This window comes from Pygoscelis adeliae, unplaced genomic scaffold, assembly GCF_000699105.1.
Source record: "Pygoscelis adeliae isolate BGI_AS28 unplaced genomic scaffold, ASM69910v1 Scaffold5, whole genome shotgun sequence".
Classification (NCBI taxonomy): domain Eukaryota; kingdom Metazoa; phylum Chordata; class Aves; order Sphenisciformes; family Spheniscidae; genus Pygoscelis; species Pygoscelis adeliae.
In genome coordinates this window covers 3,046-21,344 of record NW_008824753.1, presented here as the reverse complement: position 1 = coordinate 21,344, position 18,299 = coordinate 3,046, and the positions used below count along the sequence as shown (strand labels likewise).

Genomic DNA, 18,299 nt, shown 5'->3' with positions numbered 1-18,299 from the left:
AGAAGCTTCTCTGGCTTAAGTAATGTAGAATACACCTGGTACTGTTCTGGTTTTGGTGAGGGAGGGGCAGGGTGGGTTATGCTGGGTTTCTTGTTACTTTGGTGGATGGCATTGAATGGATGGCTTAGTAAGGAAATTACCTTAAAAATTACTGAAATGTAGTAAAAATAGAAGCCTTTTACAGGGTGGCTTGCCTTTTTTTTGAGTTTTCTGCATGCAGGAATCCAAAATACTCAAAATGATAACTTGATGATCCTTCTCAAAGCATATACCCATTCCTTCTGTTCAGGATCTGGTAAAACTGGAATTTGAACTATTAAAGGAGAACACTTTCAAATGTCTGGCCTTGTTGCTCTGACTTTGTTTGGATTCTTCATATGGGCTTTCCACTTTTTTTATTTCCTTTCCTGAATGTTTAAGCTGACTTTCGGAACTCATCCCTGCTATGTGTTTCTTCATACTCAATAAAGACAGTATTTTTCTTGGATAACTTCAGCACATTCTTGCAAGGTTTAGATTAAGTATATTAACATCCTTCTGATACCCCTAAAGATGTAATGGGAAACCTAAGCAGCTGTATCTGTCCTCAGAAGTCCACAGTGCTGCTAGATGGGCCTCAGTGCTCTTAAACAAGTAATACTTATGTTAGAGATTCTTCTATAAAGGCATACCACCTATCATGCTTTTCTCATAAGTGCTCTATAGTGTCTAGACTTATGGTCTGCTCTTACACGAAAGTAGACTAGGGAACTGGACGTGGAAGTGACAGAAAAGATCTTTTTTGATACGTTACAGATTGATGACTAGTAATGTGTTCTTACAGGCCCTTCAAGCTCCAGCATGCCATGAGAATCTTGTAAAAGTAGGTGGCTACATCTTGGGAGAATTTGGGAATCTGATAGCAGGTGATCCGAGATCAAGGTAAAGCACCTTTTAAAATACTCAATTGAAGAAGTAACACTTTCTGTAAAGAATCTCATGTCTATTTAATATTCCTAAAGGCCAGTTAACAAATGATTCAGTTCTTGCTAGCAACACATTAAGAATTATCATGTCTACAGAAACTGAACAAATTCTTTTTTCCTATCTTTTAAGTCCCCTCATCCAGTTCAACTTGCTACATTCCAAGTTTCATCTGTGTAGCGTTCCTACCCGAGCTCTGCTTCTGTCTACCTACATCAAGTTTGTGAACCTGTTTCCAGAAATCAAAACTACAATTCAAGATGTATTACGCAGTGACAGTCAGCTAAAAAATGCTGATGTTGAGCTGCAGCAGAGAGCTGTTGAGTATTTGAGGCTCAGTACCATTGCCAGTACTGATATATTGGTAGGTATCAAGATTATTTTTTTTTTACTATGGAGAACTCTTTAGCTTGTCTTCTGTCAACAAGTAAACTTCACTAAACCTTACCTGATTGCTCAGAAATCTTAATGCAGGATTAAGGATCCACAATGTGGGCACTGATTCTTTTGGTCTACCTAATTCAACTGCAGTCATCTTTAATTTAGAGCTAAAATCAAAGTTGTTACTGCTTTAGTGGGACAAATGACCATTAAAGCATGCTAATCTGGAGCTGAGAAGCCAGTGAAAGCTGGTGTAGTACAGGGTTGTACAATATTCAGATACCAAAAGGCTAGTGCTTTGTTTTGAGGACTTGATGGTGGGCAGGAAACTTGTAATTGTGCTGAATTCTTTTTTTTTCTTTTTTTGTCTCTAGAAGTTCAGTGTTTTAACCTGATGCTCTCAGGTCTGGCCAGAGCATGGCACATTTAGTCTTGACAGCTAATAAATGCTTAGGTCTGACTAGATCTTTGAGTGATCTTCTGTGGTTTCAGTCTAGGTCTGCTTGACTTAAGGACCATTAGGTCTGCTATGATATAATCATTTTTTTAATAGCACTGTACTAGAGAAGTGATATGCTTCTGTTCTCTTAAAGAACTGCTTTGGGAGGACTTCAAAAAGTTTTAAATAATTTTTTTTCTTTTTTTAAAAAGCAAGTCTACTCCATCACTGTACAATAAACTGCATAGTTGCTTTCTGTGTGAATAATTACTTCTGCTTTTGCTTCATGCAATCTATAAGGGTGTATCTCTTCAAAGATTCAGAAGCTGGTTTGGCTTTTTTTTGTAAGTTTAACTAATACACTTTTTTGTGATAAGGCTACAGTGCTGGAAGAAATGCCTCCCTTTCCAGAGAGGGAATCTTCTATTTTGGCTAAACTCAAGAAGAAGAAAGGCCCAGGCACAGTTACTGACCTGGAAGAGATCAAAAAGGAGAGGAGCTCTGATATGAATGGAAGCACTGAACCTGCCTCTGTCAATGCCAGTGCTGTTGTGAGTTTAAAAGCTGTTATTTCACTAACTTAGACGGTGTGCAAGTGAGAAAAGAATGGTTTCCTTGAAGTGGCTTTTTAGGTGTTTAAAACTTCTCATCTCAAATTCAAGACTATGGGTGTTTGCTATAAGGTAGCAGGGGAACATACAGCTGCTTCCCCCCACTGCATGCTTGGATGCCATTTTCCTTTGGAAATATTATATAAATGGGGACAAACTGTCTGCAGCCTAAAAAAATACCTTCTATGTTGTTACTTTGAAAAATTCCTGTAAACTTAGAAATGGTAATTTCCTTGCCAGTGAAATTGCAGTGAAAGTGAGATGATAAAATTAACATATTCAAAAGGAGTAACTTGAATTTCAAAGTAACAGCTGTTTTTCTGATTTGTCTAACATGGTATATATTTTGCATCTTATTTCGGGTTGTTACTGTTTTTCCTAGAAGTGGACAACACTTGACTTAACACAGATGTCCTTGATATAATGTTGTTACTGTTTATTTGAGTTCAGTTGTGGTAGACAAGGTCACAATCTTGTTTCTTCTGAGCTGAAACTTCTGATTTTATTGTCAATTAAAGCTGGTAGCATGAATCGCTTCCATAATGTAATACTTGTTTCTGGTTTTAATGACTAGCATAACTTGTAATTACATTTGAGATGTAGTAGTAGATTACCTAAGAGGAGGAAATATTGTAGCACACTCTCTGCTCAGTTTGTTAAAGCAAAATCCTTTAACTCTTAGTCACTGCCCTATGTAAGAGTAGATATTCCAAGTGCAACATCTTTGGCCAGAAATACCTTTCCAGCAGAAAAGTTGCCAAACTTTCTTTGCATGCCAAATTGACTGAGGTGACTGGCAGTCAAAATTGCATTATGCTTTATGAGCTTCACTTTATGGGTTGCAACTGTGTAAGAAACTCCTGCTATGTTGCCTTCATTAGTGGCTTTGGTGTGACCCTGGCTTAGATGCCAAGAATATGTTCCAAATTGGAGTTCCAATTGTTTGTTTTTAGTAGTTTCTTACTAATTGGCTTCTGAAAATTTTTCGTTATGCTGCATCAATTGCAGTCTTTGGAATATATGATAACTTTGAGTTGGCTTACAAAAACAAAATTTCAAACTCAATCCAAATGCATCTCATGACTCATCTTCAGCGTATCTGGCATATTGTGGGCTGCTAATGTCTAAGACATGAATATTTTGTTTAACAGTCTATGCTTTGCTCTTGCATGTGACTTAGGCACACATACGTGGCCTCTGTTGCATGATTCTGTCCTGGATACTTGATTTGTTCTATTTGAGGAGAAAAAAAAATTAAAGGTCTTGCCTCTACCTTTAGTGTCTGCAGCTTGAACTAGCTACAGGCTCTGTGTTTTTGCTGGTTAGGTTTTATGTTGTTTCTAAGGTTTGCCAAGCTTCAGAAACCAACGACTAAACTGATAGTCAATTTTAAAGATGCTGTGATGTTTTAATTTAGGTTCATGTAAAAGCCACTGCCTTTCTTTCTGGATTCTTCATGAAAGAAAAGCAACACACTTAAATTTTATTCCCTACAGTACTTAATTTTCCTTGAAACCAAGAGGGGAGAAGAAAGAGGGAAAAACACTGTCATCTTTTTTCTGCAGAATCAGATTCTAGACAGAAGAATTTTTTTTTATTTAATGGTAAAATGCACATAACTCTCTTCAAAGGAAAAAAAGAAAACCTCATCTGCAAATGACCTTAAGTTGAAATGCAAGGTGATAACTGTATTCATAAAGCGTCCTACATCCCTTCAAAGCTTGATTTGGGGTGGGGAGAGGTACTTTGCCATAGCTTACTTGTCTATGTAAAAGAAACAGCTTTGTTTTAGTTTTGCTGTAGTGTAACACCAAAGTGTCTTGTCTTCCCTAGTCTACACCTTCTCCATCTGCGGATCTGCTGGGTCTGGGTGCTGCCCCTCTCACCAATTCAGCTCCCCCACCGTCCTCTAGTGGTAGCTTGCTGGTGGATGTATTTTCAGATTCAGCTTCTGCGGTTGCACCTCTTGCTCCTGGTTCTGATGACAACTTTGCGAGGTAATTAAGTCACCCTGTAAGGAATCTGAAGAAGAATTTGTCTGTTAAAACAGGATTAGAGAAAAAAATACACACTAACTTTCGGTTTTGTTCCAGCTTACTGAATGCATTCCTGGGTGGTAGTTGTGCAGCAAGAGAGGAGGTGTTCTTGAACTCTATGCTGGATGTGCTATCTTTATTGAATCCCTCTGCTCATTGAAAAAACTGAGTTTGTAGTAATCAACCTGAGGATATTAGCTACACAGTATTGCCTAGTTTTCATGCTGGTTTTGCTTCTCTGTTAAACTAGGCTGCTTGTGCTTCTCAATTCATGCTGAATTTAGGGGTTATCTGGCCTGATATGAATATGTTTATTCTTATCTTATTTCCATAAAGTATTCTTGTCTCTCCACTTATGGCAACCTGATACTGGAACAGTGAGATGGATTATATCCAGAGATACTGGTTCTCAGAATTTCAAGATATACTTAAATTGTTCTGTTACTGTATGACAAACAGGTGTGAAAAGGGGGAAAAAACCAAGTGCTTTTTTTAAGGGGATTTGATACAAGTATCTTCCTAATTACACTACCAGGTGCAGTGTGTTATTAATCCCTTTAATATTAAAAGCCACTGTGGCTACACTTAAATGTTATTTGGCTAAAATTTTGGAAATAAATAGTATAAGATCACAGAATGTCCTTAAAAATTTGTCATCTTACTGGCCAAGGACCAAATTTTGAGTGATGTCATGACAAATTTCCAGTACATCTTAATATAAAAGACATAATTAGTGAAACTAATCTGCCTGGATCTTTGAGACTTCCATCAAAATTTTGTGCTAGGCAATGCATTGTTGCAAGTTTGCAGTGATTAAGACTTGATCCTGTGTTTCTCTTGGAAGGCAATAAGTGATGTTTATCATGCTACACAATACCAAGACTTTAAGAAACTACACAAGCTTGTTAGAGCTTTTTTTCCAAAAGAGGGGGAAAAAAAGAAACCAATACTAGTAGCTTCATAAGCAAAAGTTACCTAAAAAGAGTTTTCTCTTTCTGCAGAAGAAAGTATAGCATTGCCCAACCTCTTGGTCTGTCTGTAGATGATGAAATGCTTCTCTAATGATACTGAGAAGTTGCCTTTTACAGTTTCCTGCCTCTTTTTAGTGCTGTTGTCACTTTTGTTTCTAGTCTGTTACTTGGGTAAGTCATTCTCTGCGTGCCTGTATATTCTTGCCTACACTTAATACTTGCGTGTTTTTAAGAACTGATTGTGCAGCTGTAGTTAGAAGTGCCACTAAGGTTGAGGCCTCTGCTTCAAAGCACACATTTGTAGTAATTAATAAACATCTACATTTATGGCTTTGAACTAAAACTTCTTTGCTGTCACAATTAAACACCTAAAAGGACTCTGTTCTTCAAGAGGTATAAATTTAAGCTACTGTGAAGACCTTCAGCTGTCTCCTGTCTTTGGGAAGAATTGCTGGTTCCTAACAATCAGGGAGGGGTGGGGTGGGGGAGAAAAGTGGGGGAAAACGTTGCCTAATGCCTAAAACCTTTCTAGGTGTACTGAGCTAGGGCAGCTAATAAGTTTTTCATGCATTAAACTCAGCAGTGCCATTTTTGAGGAAGGAGGTAAAAGAAATAACTAAGCACTAAGCTGTCTTTACTAACTCCTGCTATCTCTGTCGCTACTGCCTTTCTTCCTTTGTGCTGCCTGAACTAGCCCTGACCTGGCTTCATCTGAGGTAGTTTCTGAGGAACCAGCTGATACTGTGCATGATGCTGATGAGCTTTTTCACAAGTAAGCAATACTAAAACCTTGCAAGGCTGGGCAACTTCCAGAATATAGTTATAAAGCAAACCTATATTGTGCATTAACTTAATACCAGCAAAACTAGAGAAACGTACTGTCAGACTTGTGACTAGAACACCTCTGTAGATGCTGTGAATTTTATGACAAGCTCATGAATACGCAGGTTAGAGTTGCCTTTACGAGTCAGTGCTATCACACACTGCTCTAAAAATGAGGCAATGCCAGTTGTATATTAAGTTTCGCAACTATTCACAAATAAAGGAAAGACACAAAAGAGTAAATTGTCAAAAGTACTGATATTTGGGAGTATGTTTTAAGTGCCTTGTATGCAAAAGGCTGATGTTTGCTGACCACCTCTTCTACTTTTAAGTGAAGGGTGACAGAAGGGACTGAAATCACTGCAGAATGGGCTGCTTCTCTCAAAATGGAAAGAAAAATACAGCTCAGTTGACTTATGTGACACAGAACTGATAAAACAAGGGATTCTTTTTTCTTTCAGGTTTTAACAGTCAAAGCTTCAAACTTTTCAATTCTGCACCAACCTAATGAGTTTCAGAAGTTGTCAAGAATATGAATAAGAAAAATCCTAGTCTGTTGCCTGGTCCTTTATAGACACTGTGTGTGTGTATAGCATATTGTGGCTTCCTTCGTAGTTTCTCAGATATCCTATCAAATAAAAATTTCAGTTCTTCGTGTCCTACAAGTGGTGGTTTTGGTTGTTAAATTGTCTTTTCTAACTCTGCAGTTTTCTGCAAAGGCCTCTCTCACAGACTGATGCACTCTAGGTTAACCACAATCTTCATCCTCTGTGTAAACCCTGAATTTTGTGGTTCTAAATATTGTTCAATGTGGCTCAATTTAAAACACGTTTCCCCTCTCTTCCCCTAGGTTTGTGTGTAAAAATAATGGAGTCTTATTTGAAAATCAGTTGCTACAAATTGGATTGAAATCTGAATTTCGACAGAACCTGGGTAAGATCTTTCGGGCCAAGTGGTTAGCTGTCTGCATTATCAACCCCAGCACGATATTGCAGATAGGACTGACTTTTCAGCTACTTAAGAGGGAAATGTGATTTCAGGCCTAACCTGTCTTAGGGACACACAAACAGTGAAGATCCTGGCTTCTGTGTGGGTTCTTGTTTTCTTAAACTTTTTGGTTGTTTTGGTAGCTGAAATGAAATGAGTGTTAAGTGGTACTGTAAGGTCCAGCCTTTGCTGCCTGGTTGTAAGGCTGGTACAGCCAGGGGTATAAAGGACCATTCTCCTCAATTTTTGTATCTTACAGTATAGCTTATTATAATAATATAATATACAATACATTTCAGACATGTCTATCATAACACATTAATGCACAAGATACTGAAAACATCTAGGAAGGGAGCTGGGAATCAAACACAGGCCAGCACTAGGATTGCTTGCTTCTCCCCTTCTGCATCGTTTATGGTACCATAATAGCTTCTTTACGTAAAAAGTAATGTTCTCCAGCAACTGAAAGACTTCCGCTGATTATTTAACTGCCTGTGTGACAGCTCCTGTGGGAGAGGTCTGGTTTGTTGTAATCTGTTATTTCATTTTGAACTGTGAATATTTTGGTAAGATAAACCATTGAAATTATGCTTTGTTTTAATGAAAGGTAGAAAGACAGGGTATTAGATACTTGAAGCACAAGTAGTTCAATATGATTACATGTGATGTACCTAAAAATTCTGATGTCTTTTCTTTTCTTTCTAGGACGTATGTTCATATTCTATGGTAATAAGACATCAACACAGTTCTTGAATTTTACTCCAACAGTAATCTGTTCAGATGACCTACAGTCAAATATCCTTAAATGCAGTAGCATGTGTCTGTTCTTATTTGGGTTTTGTGTTTTATGCCACACAAAACTATAATAAAGCTGCTGGATCAAGGCATGGTGTCCTTGAACATGAAGAAATGAGAAACTTGCTGATAACTTTCTAAAGTTCTTGTAGAAAGAACAAGTCTTGAGCAGAGATGGAAGATTCTCTCCTTAAAGCTCTGGTTACAGACACAAATTTTACTGTTGAAATAAGGAGAAAATAGGCTGAATAAATATGTAATGTAACTGTAGCTTTCTCCACTGCACAAAGTAGCAGGCATATAGATGTGTCCTTAAAGTCCTGCATTAGCAGATAACCTCAGACTTGAGATGGAGGTAGAAGAATACATGTACACAAAGATGATGATACTTTAAAATAAGCTCTTAATTTACAGTTTGTCCTTAACACTTGGTATTGCAAACTTAGGATTTCTGGGAAACTATGTAATCAACCTTGTTTGACTCAAAGCATCACTGTAATGTTCACATCAAAATGAGATAGTCTGGTGCTTTTTATTGTGAAGTCAGTGCCTTCATACTTTTTTGAGGGCATCTTCCTTTAAGAATATCCAAATAACTGAGAATTGTGGGGGTTATTGCTTCTAGGTGTGTCAGTATGAAGAGAGAAAAAAAAAACAACCACAAAAAAACTCACCAGAAACTTTTTTGCTGTACAAGGATTGAGCTTTGAATATTCAGTAGCCTATAGAGAATGAGTGGACACAATGCTAATTCTTCATGTAGCTTATTGGAGGATTTGCTATTTTTTTAAAGTTATCAATTCATCAGTTTCCTTAACCACTTCTTATGCCTGAATCTTCAGACAAAACCTGTTGACCCCACAGTGGATGGAGGTGCACAGGTTCAACAGGTGGTGAACATTGAATGTGTGTCAGACTTTATGGAAGCTCCAATCCTGAACATCCAATTCAGGTAAAACACAGGATTCAAATGCTAGTGAACTATATGAAAGATGTTAAATTTGTCTTGGTCCTCTGACTGAAGTGTAGAATATGGACACACAAAGCTGTCTTGGGTAGATGACTTACTTGAAAAATTGATCTAACTAAGCTTTAAGCTACTAGGGAAGGTAGGGAATCCACTTGGAACAATGTGGTTTTACAAAAAAAAAATTAATCAAGAAGCAGCTACTGATAAAATGTCTCCATGACTTCTCTTTCCGCTATCTGTATAAAACAACAGTCTTCCTGTTTGCCTAAGAAATCTTGACAGGAATATACACAGTAACTTCTCCCTTCGGGAAACCAAGAACACTTCTGCAAACAACTTGGACTGGAAATGCATGCAGCCAAAAATAGAATCTTGTTCTGTCCATTCAATATCAGCCTTTCGGAATTTCTGGGCTACATTCTGTTATTCTAGTCTAAACTGGTTCTTATAGTATGTTTTCACAGGGATATATTTTTCACTCCTCTGGGTGCTATCTAGAAGGATAACAACCTATGTTGAAAATGAGATCCTTATTAAGAAGTTCTGCCGACTCACTTTCTTCTGCCATCTAAGCAGAGCAAATACAGTTTTAATCCACTGTTAAATAAATTTATCTTAGAAATAGCATTATCTGCTGTTGATGGATTTTAATCATAAACAAGTGCACCTTAGTGTTCATCCTCAATTGCTTGGTTGATATAGGCTGAAAGACTGCTGACACTGCTGCGTACACAGTGTTCTTTCTATTCCATATGCAGGTATGGTGGAACATTTCAAAATCTTTCGGTAAAATTACCCATCACATTGAATAAATTTTTCCAGCCAACAGAGATGTCTTCTCAAGACTTTTTTCAGCGTTGGAAGCAACTGAGCAAGTAAGGCTTTGTCTGTACTTGGGCTTGGGCCTCTTATGGTGGGCCAAGGGAAGATAAAGCATATATTGTGAATATAGCTGATGCAGTACCCCATCCCATACTTAATCCTGTGAGTTATAAACTCTCGCAATATAATTAGTTGCTGTTGAACAATGCTGTACATAATACACGTGTTATACTATGTATTCATCTTGCCTTGTCTTGCAGTCCGAAACAAGAAGTACAGAGTATCTTTAAAGCAAAACACCCGATGGATGCAGAGATCACAAAAGCAAAGGTGGGTGGTAGGGTGGTATTTTTAATTCGTAGTTTAAGGGTAGTGGTATAAGTGAACTTTGTTCGTCTTGGTTTATATGAGAATTGGATCATCCTGTTAAAGTGTAAGTCCATGTTGTGTAGCAGACTCTTGGTAGTGTGGCTTGAATTAAATAGTCTTCAATAGCAGCTGGAAACTTGAAGCTACTTAAGAAAACATCACTTCAGTGCTTAAAACTGAATTGGAAGATACTTCAAGCTATATATACTAGAGTTACTAGTTAGAAAAGAAAACAAGTGACTCTTTGTAGAAGTGGCTGCCTTAGGCGAAACAGAAGTGACTAGTGTAAGACAGGAATGGCTTTATCAAAAACAGGAGAGACATGCTGAATTCAACTTGTTTCTCAGTTGTTTTTGAGAAGAATCTTTTTTCAGGAACAGCTCATTATCAGGGTCACTCTGTCACTTCAAAAATTTGTTGTAATAAAATTGGTATTGGATAATTCTCGAATGTCTTGAACACTTCAAATAAAAATTAGTCTCCTACTTGTTTTGCTAGTTGGTGGTGGCTGTGCTTGGGTAGACTTGGTATTGGTGTCCTGCTGTCCCCACATCTAAATCTTCTGGGTTTCTTTCATAGATAATTGGCTTTGGATCAGCCCTACTTGAGGAGGTAGATCCCAATCCTGCTAACTTTGTTGGTGCTGGTATCATACATACAAAAACTACTCAGATTGGATGCTTGCTGCGCCTTGAACCCAACCTCCAGGCACAGGTATCTGTTTAAGTATCTACAGCTCAAATACAGGTTCTTGTTTGAACTAAATATCTGTGTATATCAAACTCCTTAAGGTATCTATTTAAAATCACTATTGCAATAGCTAATTGTGACTGCAGACTCCCAACAAGAAACGAAATTGTAGCAGCTCGTCCTGGCCCAGTTTGGTAAGCTGCTGCTTCGTAGCAATTCTTTCCTGTTGGAAGAGATCATTGTATTATTCCAGACTGTCCTTCTTCTCTTGAAGGTTAGAAACATTTAATGTTTCTGTTTTGTGCACCTTGGACAAGATGAAGTATAATTCCCTTTGCCATTTTAAATTAATAAAAGAATGATTGGCTAAAAGAGAAATAAGCAAATGAACACAATGTTAATATTTTTTCCTCAAGCATTTTGATAGAGGTTTTGTCGAAGTTATTTGAGGACTAAAAATAAGTTTTGGGTGGTAAGTCTCCTGTTTTCTGAAGAAGTGGTGGTAGAGAGTCTTTAGACTTTTCCACAATGTTTACTCCTCTTAAAGAAAAATTTTGGACAACACCTTGCTGTTAAAGCCTAAAAGTATTAGAACAATGGTAACTCTCAGCAAGGGCTTGAAGATGTACTCCAGCCTATGGTTTGAAGAAGCTGTGGCTGACTGCCTCTGAATATTTTAACTTGAGGTATCTTTCCTACCAAATCTAACAAAACAAGAAAGAGGTAACTGGTAGCTTTCACTAGTTAACTGTGCATTCATTTAATGCCAAACTGTGTTTAAAAAGTAAATAATATTTTATGTTCTTTTTCAGATGTATAGGCTCACACTACGAACAAGTAAAGAAGCTGTATCTCAGAGATTATGTGAATTGCTGTCAGAACAGTTTTAATATTAACCATGCCAGTTTTGGTTTTTCCACTTATATCACTGTCATCATACTGCAAATAAATGTCTTGTACATCACTGTCTGAGTACTGCAGTGTTAACCAATAACAGCTCCCTGCCTTAATAGGACTTGGCCCTTGTTTGAAATGAAGACTATAAAATATACAGTGCAGGGAAGTGACTTCTTAAATTAAAAATGGCTTTTAGTGTGTTACACAAAGGGTGGGAAGGCTGTCTTGTGCTCCTTTTTTTTTTAGAGGTCAGGCTTTTAAACTTGTTAAAGGGAAATTGATTTAGATGTGGTAACCAAGGATTTCAACTGGAAATGGCTAATAACATTCTGCTTTAGTGCCTTTAACAGGTACTCCCTCTGCTCTGAGCTGAAAGAAACCAACGTAATGCTGCTCAGTAAGGTTAATTGAGATGTTAATGTAGAGTCAAAACTTTGTAAAGTTGAACATTGCCCCAAGTCTTGTACTGGATGGAAGGGCAGATTCCAAGATGCATTTGAATCTGATTCAAGTGAACATTTATGTTGAGTGTCACCAACCTTTGTATTTGAAAAATGCCACAGGACCAGAATCTTAAAGTATTAATCTTGTAATCCTTTACATCTTAATGTTTTCTGATCTTTGGAAAGTGGATTGAACACAAAAGCTATTCTTAATCCTTCTGCTTATTTCAAATAATGAGGTGAGCTTCTCTGGTAGGTGGTGAAAGAGTACATGCTTGTCCGCTGTTAGTCAAACTGAAGTTAAATAGTCTGTTCTGTGTTTTTTCTGTTTCCCATCAGACTTAGCAAGTAATAGTCCTAATGATGTGATATAACTAACTGCAGAGTCTGGTATTGTATAAAAGAAGTGGGAAGAAATGGGCCTTTGAAAGGCTGTAAGGCATGCACTCTTTTAGATGAAAATGTAATTTTAAACAATATTTTTCCCAAGTGTACAGTAATGTTAAAACTAGATAGGTTGAATAACTGATATCTGAACAGTTTCCTGTCTGTCAGTGGTGGTAAAAATATCCAATGTGTTGTAGAAGACTTGTGTTGAGACCGAGAGTAGAAGGCCCAAAAATGTTCAGCTTTTATAGTGATTTTTACAACAAAAGCCTTTAGCTTATTCCACATCAGCAAACTCTCTGCAGAAGTAAGTGGATGCAACTTTGGCTCACACTCTTCAAGCCTTGAGATGCAACAAAGACTGCTAAAACAGAGCAGGTGAGGTAGTGCAGTTAGAAACTGCAGGCAGTTGTCAGCGAGTACTACAGGTCACGATGAACAAAGTCAGCTGCTGCTGACATGAGAAGTGAACCTCAGATCAAGATTTCCTCAAGGTTATTTAAAGGAAGCCTGGGACTGGTGTCTCACAACACATACAGCCAAGTATGCCCATGAAATAAAGGTTTTGAGTGATAGCGATGACATTGAAAATACATTTAAATGAGGCTCCTGTCATGCTGCCCAGTGCACAGCAGGGGACAGGATTCTACATGATTGAGTGTGCCTTGCTTTTTTTCTTCAGTGCTTTGAGTTAAATGATGGAACTGGGTGATTATAATTTAGTTTGGTTGAAGGCCAGTGATTGTACTTGAGTGCAAGTGAAAAATGAGGAACAAAGGTTTGGCTGTGGTGTGTGGATTTTGGGAGATGTTTTGTTTTTCCAGAAATGGCTGGTAACTATGGAAGTTAGGACTGAAAACTTGGCTATAGACCTGGTCTTTCTGCAAAAGTTCTCTTAAACAATTGGCCCTTTTATGGGCCTTTCAGGTAGCTAACCAAGACTCTTTGATCACAAACACTTTCTTTGAAAATCTTCATGAGCAGTTCCTGCAGTCAGGTTGGGCAGTTGGCAAAATACTAATGGACTATCTTCTGCTTTGTCCTTTGGATGCCATATGTCTCTATTAGTCCTGTTATCTTAACCATGCTGTTGGCTGCTATGTTAAAAATCTGGTGTGCTGAGCTACAGGGAGTCTTAGCAAAGACAGGGGAGGAGCTTCTATTTCATTTTTTCCTAAATCCTGTTGTATATCTGTTCCCCTGAAAAAGTTCTGTGCCCTCATTAAAGGACACCTTGAGACACTGCACTACTTTAGTTCACTTTGCTTTGGTTCAAGCTGTGCTAAAATGTGCGTTAAAAATGTGGGAAGGAGGGGGGTAAGGGAAAAGTGTCTTTTCAGTGGTGACTGTGTTAAGCTTATGACTGTTCACACTTTGTATTAAATGTCAGCTCAATGAAGCCATGAGCAGAAAAGTGAACAAGTTAAGGACAAATACTTTATTATTTTTTTGTGAATGATGGTTAACTTACCAAAGTGATGTATCTTGTCAAGCAGACAAAGTAATTTCTGCAGTAAACAGTGTTATTGTTTTTAAGTACAGTATTTTCAGGCATTGACATGTGAAAATAACTGAATAGTGAAACAGGTAGCATATGTTCATTCTTGACCTACACTCCAGTATGTAACATTTATGGTGATTGTCTTATTTGTATAAAACAAAGTTCTGTCAAATTAAGTGGAGAATTTTCATATAGAAGACTATATATTAGACTATATTCATCAGAAGAACGTATTAAGATTAAATAAATGATTAGAACAGTAATCAAACTGTCCTTTTTTTGTCTGGGGGCATGGAAGCGTAAAGAATACTTGCATGGAATGATTGTTATGGAACAACAATTGATGTGTAACGGTAAATTCTTTTCTGCAAACTACTGGGGGGTTGTGTTCAATTGAGTCTTACCTGGCCTGTGGATCTCTGCTCCCCCAGTGAGTTTGTTTATGGCTTTTTTTTTTGTTGGTGTGTTTGGTCACATGTTACAAATACTCTGCTGTACAGAAAAAAACTTGATGTAAAATCTTTCTTCCTATAGTGTTTAACAACAAGTATATTAACAGTACATGCTGCAGTAAACTGATGTAACAGTGGGGTATTGTTGAGCCTATGAAGCACACACCTGTATTACACACAGGGCAGGACTTGTAAAAAAAAAAAGTTGATGTCACTAAAAAAAAGTATCTGAACTGCTAAATAACCTCACTCAAGCTTTAAATGTATGCTTCAGATTCTTAGTACTTCTCTAAAACTTGCTAAAAGAAAAAAATATACCTGGGCACTATGAGCTCTTGTGCATTCATAAACTTTTTCTTAAATGAATTGCAAAGTAGTAAAGTATGCTCTACTAGCAGCAAGTAGAAATCGCTTGGGGGTGAACTATCTGTGTCCTGTTAGACACATACAGTCTTTTGATTTCTTGTAGAGAAATGCCCTGCAAATTTCTGCTTTGTCCAAAAGCCACTACATGTCTGTGTTAATGATGTTTCTAGAAATGTCCCACCACATTAAGAGTGCGAGTAGAAACCTCACAATTAGCTGTTGGTTCATGTAGCACCTTGCTTTCTGACCGCAGCTGTCTATGGATGACAAGCACGAGTGCTGTGTCCACTTTCAAAGGAAAGGGAGCAGGTCACCTCAGTTGTCTCTTCTCCCAATGAAGTAATAGGCTATTAGTTCAACTGTAGTGAACCTAACAGACTATTTTCAGTTAAAATAATTGGTCAAATAACAAGAAGTAAGTTAGCAAATTCAATTCCTTCTACTTTATTTGAAAGTCAAATTTTGGTTATTGCACAGTGCATAGGCCAGTTTTTAGCCTCTGGTTAAATATCACCCTGAGCAAGGCCAGACAATCTGTCTTGGTCTTCCCTCCCAAACCCCACCCTGCCTGTTCTTTCCCCACCCACCCCCACCCACCCACCACCACCTGATCAGGAATAATTTATCAGTGAACTTCATTGATACTCCAGGTAGCTGCTCAGGAAGCCTCACTGCAAGGCTATCCTGTATAATCAATACAAGAGAACTCCCAGCAATGAGCAGTCACTGTGGAAGTATTAAATTGTGATCAGTGTTTAACTAAAAAAAAAAAAATGGTATCTGAGGCCATCTGAAGGTCTGGCTAGTGTGTGCAACTGTCAAAGTTACAAACACAGCCACTAAATACAATCACTTCCGTAATAAGCTTTTTTCCAGGGTTATCTGGGTCTTGGCATGGTAGTTGGAATTCCTTTTTAAGAAGTTGAAGTGGCCTACAGCAGCTGCATACTATGTTAACCATCATCTTCTCAACATTCAACCTGTTTGGAAGAGAGGGAGGATTGTTTAGGACTTGTATACAGCATTTTAGGCTTACAGCTTTTCAAGTATTTGAACATTACTTTTTTTCTTATGGTGGAACATTAAGAGGAAAGAGCACAACCCTTAAAGTTTAATGGTTCTGTCAACTGCAGAACTACAAACAGTGCAGCAATTGATTCTAAGTTCTCATGATGACTACTGCAGTTCAGGTGTACTGAGCTTCTGCCTTCCTTTTTAAGACTGAATTTTCAAAGGGCTTATAGCTATTAGGCCTCAGACCTCACTGGAAAACTAATAGGATTTGATTTCCCCATTCTCCTCTTCCACTTCTGAAAATGATAAAGTAACTATTTGAATTTTTAAAGCTGTGCACTGGACTACTTACAGTTTGCAAAAGGTCTCTGGTCTGATCTGTTAACAAAGATGCTAAATTGTGCATGTTCCTTTTGCACAGTTCAGAGGAAGAAAGGGATTTTCCTTCCTCCATGAAGTATTAGCACCAGAATCTAAGTTGATGACTGTATAAGGTCAATTCTGGGTTGTGAGGTCAGTTACATGCAAGTCTACTACTAGCTTGTTATCTTGCTGAATTAACAAGAATAAAGCACAGGTTGGTGAAGTGATAGCTTGAATAAGCAGGTGAGATTTAGATTCTCTTCTGATAGTACTGTTGTTCTGTTGCATTTGCTTTTCTGACCATGTTCAGCTAACTGTGCTGCTGGACTTGCTCTTACCTTTTTTTTGTCAGTGAGAAGTTGTATAAATGTAGGCTAGAATTCAGCTATGGGAACGAGAGTTACAGGAAAAAATATTTTTGTGAAAATCTCTATAAAGGGGAGAAAAGTCTGCTTGGTTTCAATTAAGGCAAAACTGTTTTTTAACCGCAACTTTCTTAGTGATTGTGATGAACCTTAATAACTAAAAAACCTTTTTCCAGGCTTCACAGCCCTTTTGAAAACTCTCAAGATACAAAATCAATCACTCAGTTTTCAAAATGCTGCGGGGCACCTGAATTCACTTTGAAGGGGATAGCTTTTAGCTTCAGGATTAATTTAAATTAGTAATTGCAAAAGCAAAATCCTTCATTCCTTTCCTATTCTTGAACATTGTATTTTCTTGGATTGCTGGGAATATACAATTTTAATTTTTTCCCGAATAACTGTGAACTCTAAGTTCTGCTGCAGTGAGTTTAGTTTTATTGAAGCCTTGATTCCCTGTCTGAATAGTCTCCTAATGAGCAAGCAGAACTGCACAGACTGAGACAGCACACTTGTAATTCGGGGATATTTTTTAGTTATACTTTTAGAACATTGAGACAACTGAAGTGACATTATGTATTTAGGTGAGATAAATTTCTTATTTTGCTGTCTTGGCTATTTGAAAACAGGTATCTGTAGTCTAACTGACCTTTTCCATCTTCAAAAAAACCAAACAAGACAAAAACAAAAAAGCCCCCCAAAACTGCAGCATTGATGTCTTGGTTGTTATTTAAAAAAAAAAAGGGGGAGACAACATTCCTTGTTTAAATTGTAAATACCTATGTTCTAAATGACCTTATTAGCGTTGTTTCTAGTTAGCTGTCTTATACTGCAACATTATATTGCTGGGTAGATGCCAACCACATTTTTCTCCCTGAATTATAAGGAGTGGTAGTTAACAAATATCACTACTTACAGATGGCCAAATAAGAAAAAGAAACAACTTTAGTACTATATAATCTCTCAACTCTCCTTACTTTGTTGAAGATGGACATGATCCTTCACATCGGCTTAAAGTGACATTTGTAGAACAGCCTTTGTAAGTTATTTTTTCTTCATATTCAAGTTCTCTACAACGCTCTGTCAAATGTAAAAAGAAAAAATTATAGCAGAAACTTATCTTAGTCTTCTCAAGTGACCTTTGCTGGATGCCAAAAGCCTCCATACTTGGTTTCATGCAAAACTGTTCCTATTGCATGAGACAATTAACAAGTCACAAGTGAGTAACACAGCAAGAGGAGGTTTTAAACTAGGCACTGAAGATGCATGAGATAGTTGTCCTTCAGGGTAACTAAGAAAATGCAAGTCACTGGAATTACAAATGAGCAAAAAAATTCCTGTTAAGAATATAGTGCAAATTCAGTCCAGCAGGAAAAAACTCTAATCCACTGAGAACACAAAGATGCAAATAAAACAACCAGCTGGCTAATTTTGGTGGAATTATTTCTGGTTCACAGACTTGGTAATAGAGTTTACTTAGTTGAAAAATGCTTAATTTACTCATTTTAAGGATTTATTTATTTTTGGGCAGGCATTTGTTTTGTACTTTTCTGGCTGCCTATAGTCTGTCTTTCCTTACTAGATAGAACATGTAATGCTACATAGCAGGTAATGATTATATGTACTGTTCTTGAGTTTTCTCCTGACTTGAAGCAAGA

General features: G+C 37.5%; 1 protein-coding gene across 1 annotated transcript in view; it reads left to right on the top strand.

Annotated features, from left to right (window-relative positions):
* The window catches only part of AP2A2 (adaptor-related protein complex 2, alpha 2 subunit), a 52,579-nt gene extending 38,234 nt beyond the window's left edge, over positions 1-14,345 (top strand). Inside the window, exons 12-22 of the mRNA XM_009323439.1 lie at positions 824-921; positions 1,096-1,327; positions 2,161-2,334; positions 4,228-4,391; positions 7,074-7,156; positions 7,916-8,006; positions 8,835-8,957; positions 9,734-9,850; positions 10,058-10,127; positions 10,746-10,880; positions 11,669-14,345. Coding sequence (XP_009321714.1) covers positions 824-921; positions 1,096-1,327; positions 2,161-2,334; positions 4,228-4,391; positions 7,074-7,156; positions 7,916-8,006; positions 8,835-8,957; positions 9,734-9,850; positions 10,058-10,127; positions 10,746-10,880; positions 11,669-11,746 — 1,365 coding nt within the window. The 3' untranslated portion in view covers positions 11,747-14,345. The remainder of the gene's footprint in view (positions 1-823; positions 922-1,095; positions 1,328-2,160; positions 2,335-4,227; positions 4,392-7,073; positions 7,157-7,915; positions 8,007-8,834; positions 8,958-9,733; positions 9,851-10,057; positions 10,128-10,745; positions 10,881-11,668) is intronic.
* The last annotated feature ends 3,954 nt before the right edge of the window (positions 14,346-18,299 follow it).